This window comes from Hypanus sabinus, chromosome 21, assembly GCF_030144855.1.
Source record: "Hypanus sabinus isolate sHypSab1 chromosome 21, sHypSab1.hap1, whole genome shotgun sequence".
Classification (NCBI taxonomy): domain Eukaryota; kingdom Metazoa; phylum Chordata; class Chondrichthyes; order Myliobatiformes; family Dasyatidae; genus Hypanus; species Hypanus sabinus.
The window spans coordinates 58,047,548-58,052,000 of record NC_082726.1 but is presented as its reverse complement, the minus strand read 5'-3'; the positions used below and the strand labels follow the sequence as shown (position 1 = coordinate 58,052,000).

At 46.5% G+C, this 4,453-nt stretch overlaps 1 protein-coding gene across 1 annotated transcript in view; it reads right to left on the bottom strand.

Annotated features, from left to right (window-relative positions):
* The window catches only part of tmem266 (transmembrane protein 266), a 74,172-nt gene extending 69,922 nt beyond the window's left edge, over positions 1-4,250 (bottom strand). Inside the window, exons 1-2 of the mRNA XM_059946107.1 lie at positions 4,237-4,250; positions 2,714-2,902 (exon numbers count right to left, since the gene is read on the bottom strand). Of these exons, the coding sequence (XP_059802090.1) occupies positions 2,714-2,902; positions 4,237-4,250 (203 nt within the window). The remainder of the gene's footprint in view (positions 1-2,713; positions 2,903-4,236) is intronic.
* Between the last annotated feature and the right edge of the window lie 203 nt (positions 4,251-4,453).

The following is a 4,453-nucleotide window of genomic DNA, read 5'->3' as shown; positions in this document are numbered from 1 at the left end:
CATACTAGACTAAATGAATGACTGCACCAACTTGGGCATTCAACCAGTATGCAAATGACAAGAAATAATAATAATAGATAACTAAGCAATAAATATTGAGAACATGAGTCCTTGAAAGTGAACCCATAGGTTGTGGGAACATTTCGGTGATGGGGCAAGTGATGTTATTCCCTTTGGTTCAAGAGCCTGATAGTTGAGGGGTAATAACCTTTCCTGACCTGATGGTGTGAGTCCTGAGACTCCTGTACAGTCTTCCTGATGGCAGCAGTGAGAGGAAAGCATGACCTGGGCAGTGGTGCGGTACTCGGTTACAGATGCTGCTTTCATGCGACAACACTTCGTGTAGATATGCTCAATGGTGAGGAGGGCTTTACCCGTGAAGGACTGGGCTGTATGCACTACTTCTTGTAGGAATTTCCATTCAAGGGCATCGGCGTTTCTATACCAGGTTGTGATGCAGCCAGTCAATATACTCTCCACCTCACACAATTTTGTCAAAGTTTTAAATGTCATGCCGAATCTCAGCAAACTCCTAGGGAAGTGGAGGCAATGCCGTGCTTTCCTTGTGACTGCCCTTACACGTTGGCAGCCGCATTAACTGCTGTGCCACTGTGTTGTCCTCGCTCCCAGGTACAATTACAAGTTTGACATGCTTGGAAAAGGAAGAGCCATCCTAAATGATCAGGCCCACAATCAACCCGAATTATGATTGACAGGTCTAATTGTGTTCACCTTTGCTGCAGTGTTAAACTTCTGTTTCATTAACTTCCACCAAACTAGCCTGACAGAGAAAACTTCGTAGGGTTTTGTTGCCTACTAGAACATTGATCACAAACGTACACAGCTTCTTGTTAAATATTAGTCACAGATTTAATTACTCAACAACAATTTAATTTGCCATTAATCAAGTGGCAATTAGCTAGAGAATAACGGCTGGCTTGGATGGTGTCTACAGCACAGAGATAACATCTGATCCCCATTAACATTAGTGTTAATTATCAGTGACCAGGGTTGTCCCAATCACTTGTGAGGGTCAGCACGCATTCAGCACCGCTGGTCTGCTCTGCCACTCAATGAGATTGTGGAAAACCTTTTATTTTAAATTTATTTTCTGTTCTGATCCCCATGTTCCTTGATTCTCCTTGTGCTCAGAACTTAAAAAGCTGAGGCTTTATAAGGCATTGGTCAGATTCCACTTGGAATATTGTGAACAGTTTTGGGCCCCTTATCTAAGAAAGGATGTGCTGGCCATGGATATTCATGAGAATTAGCTGAGAAATGAAAGGGTTAATGTATGAAGAGCGTTTGCTGGCTCTGCGCATGAACTCACTGATGTTTAGAAGAATGAGGGGAGGATCTCATTGAAACATATCCAATATTGAAAGGCCTAGGTAGTGTGAGCGTGATAGTGGGAAGTCTAGGACCAGGTGACATAGCCTCAGAATAGAAGGATGTTCCTTTAGAACAGAGGTGAGGAGGAATTTCTTTAGCCAGAGGGTGTTGAATCTGTGGAATTCATTGCTTCAGATGGCCGTGGAAGCCAAGTCTTTGGGTATATTTAAAGCAGAGGTTGACAGGTTCTTGATTAGTAAGGGTGTCAAAATTTACGGAAGAAGGCAGGAGAATGGGTTTGAGAGGGGTAATAAATCAGCCATGATTGAATGGCGAAACAGACTTAATGGGCCAAATGTCCTTATTCTGCTCCTACGTCTTATGGTTTAATAAACTTCACCTTCAGCAGCTAATCACCCTGAATGCTGCGGATCACACAACGATAAACAGCAGAACATGGTACCACAGTGGTAGCGTCATGCTGTTACAGTGCCAGCAACCTAGGTTCAACTCCTGCTGCTGCCCGTAAGGAGTTTGTTCATTCTCTCCACGACCGCGTGGGTTTCCTCCTGGTGCTCTGGTTTCCTCCCACTTCCCAAACCCATGAGGTTAGTAGATTCATTGGTCACATGGGCATAAGTGGGCAGCATTGGCTTATTGGGCCAGAAGGCCCTGCTTCTGTGCTGTATCTCTAAATAAATTAAATTAAATTAAAATTGAACAGTACAGCACAGTAACATGCCCTTTGGCCCATGATGTCCCATGCCAAACACGATGCCACATTAAACCATATCTCTTCTGCCTACCTATCATCCATATCCCTCTGTTCCCTGCACCTTCACAGTCTATCTAAACACAGCTTAAACAGCACGACATACTGTTTTGGTTGCTGCCACAAAAGATGCATTTCACTGTATGGTTCGATGTTTCGATATGCACACGACAAATAAAGCTCATCTTGTGATCTCTAGCTTCCTTGCTGCCCTGAGCGAGTTGGGCGGATACAATCCACGGCGGATGGGGAGAAGATGTACAGGGGGATCCAAGTACCATTTGATGCACGGGGTGGTGGTGGGAATGATGTATGGCACAAAAAAACCTGAGGATGTGCTGGAAGCAGCTTGCAAGTGTGTTCATGTCTCCAGTGCCCACAACCTACTAACCCTAACCCTTACATGTTTGGAATATGGGAGGAAACCAGAGCACCAGAGGAAACACATGCAGTCACGGGTGGATGTACAAACTCTTTACAGACAACGGCGAGAATTGAACTCATATCGTTGGCACTGTAAAGCGCCTTGCTAACTGCTGCATTACTCTGTTAATAAATTACTTGCCCGCCTCGGCTGATAGTCGAATCACAACAATACGGTGTGCTCACCTCTCACGCTGGTCATCATCGTCCATGTTGGAGAGCAGCTGCGAGCCGGCCAGCGAGAGGTCGAGCGCGGCCAGCGGCAGGTCGCGGTAGGCGAAGCTGACCAGCTGTACGGGGGCGATGCACTGGCTGTCCTCTTCCACCTGATGTGAGATGATCTCCAGGTCTGACACACCCCCTTCCTGACCGGGCCTGCCAGAGACACAGATGGGTGTGAGCATGCATGTGACAAGGCGGGGGCCCCTCACAGTGAGCCTGGGGCACGGGGGGGGTGTGGTGGGGTGGGGGGCACGTCTGTACTGGGTTGAACATGAATTGAAAACCTGGAGGTGGCTCCTTACAAAACTCTCACACCCAACCATTAGAGTACTACAGTAAGGATACAGGCCCTTCAGCCCATCTCATCCATGCTGATCAACAAACCCATTGAAGCTAGTCCCATTTGTCTGTGTTTGACCATAATCCTCTTCCTAACCATGTACCTGTCCAAGTACTTTGGCAGCTCATTGCATTTATGAGCCTTCTGGATGAAATGGTTACCCTCAAGTTCCTATTAAATCTCTTCCCTCTCACCTTACATCCATACTGTAGATAAACACCGGCGGGTGGTGTAACGGTATCAGCACTGGACTCCGAGGAGAATGGTCTGGGAAGCAGCAGTGTCTGCACGGAGTAAAGGCCTGGCAATCTACCTCTGTAACTTGCCACGACAACTACTCTATCCACAGTGTCACCATGAGTCAACGATGACTCAACAACAACAACAGATAAACACCAGATGGTTGGAGTGGACATGTGCCAATGTGCCTGCACCCATGATGTGCAACTCTCTGACTCTGTGCCTGACCCCCTCGTGCTTCAAGCGAGTGAGGACAGGCTGACCTTCAACGGTGACAGAATTGCCCCTCTCAGTGGCAGCGACTAATAAAACATATCCTTGGCTCAAGCATGCCTATCTCAACTATTTCCTTTGGCAGCTCACTCCACGTACCCTCAGTGCCTGCTTTATTAGCTGCTTTACCGAGCGTATCTTCGTCATCTTCTGCTGCCTTAGCCCACCCGCTTCAAGACTGGGAGTGTTGTGCATTCAGAAATGCTTTTCTGCACACAATTGTAACATGTGGTTACTTGAGTTACTGTCACCTTCCTGTCAGCTTGAACCAGTCTGGCCATTCTCCTCCGACCTCTCTCATTAACAAGCTGTTTTCACCCACAGAGCTGCTGCTCGCTGGACTTTCATTGTTGTAAACTCCAGAGACTGTTGTGTGTGAAAATCCCAGAAGATCAGCCGTTCCTGAAATACTCAAAGCACCCTGCCTGGCACCAACAATCATCCATGGTCAATATCACTCAGATTACATTTCTTCCCCATTCTGATGTTTGGCCTGAACAATGACTGAACTTCTCACCGTGTTTGCATTCAAAGCACCCCGGTGGGCAACAACACTCATTCCATAGTCAAAGTCATTTAGATCACATTTCTTCCCCACTCTGATGTCTGGTCTGAACCTCTTGACTGTGCCTACCTGCTCTGAGCCATTGAGTTGCTGCCACATGGTGGACTAATTAGATATTTGCATTAATGAGCCGGAGCACAGGTGTACCTAATAAAGTGGCCACTGAGTGTATGTAGCCATTTTGACATTGGAAAATGTTCCTAAAACACCTCATAGAAATGTTAGTTTCAATTCCAATTCATATAAAGAGATGTTGGGGCATGAAAACAGAGAAGTGTAAATTGGC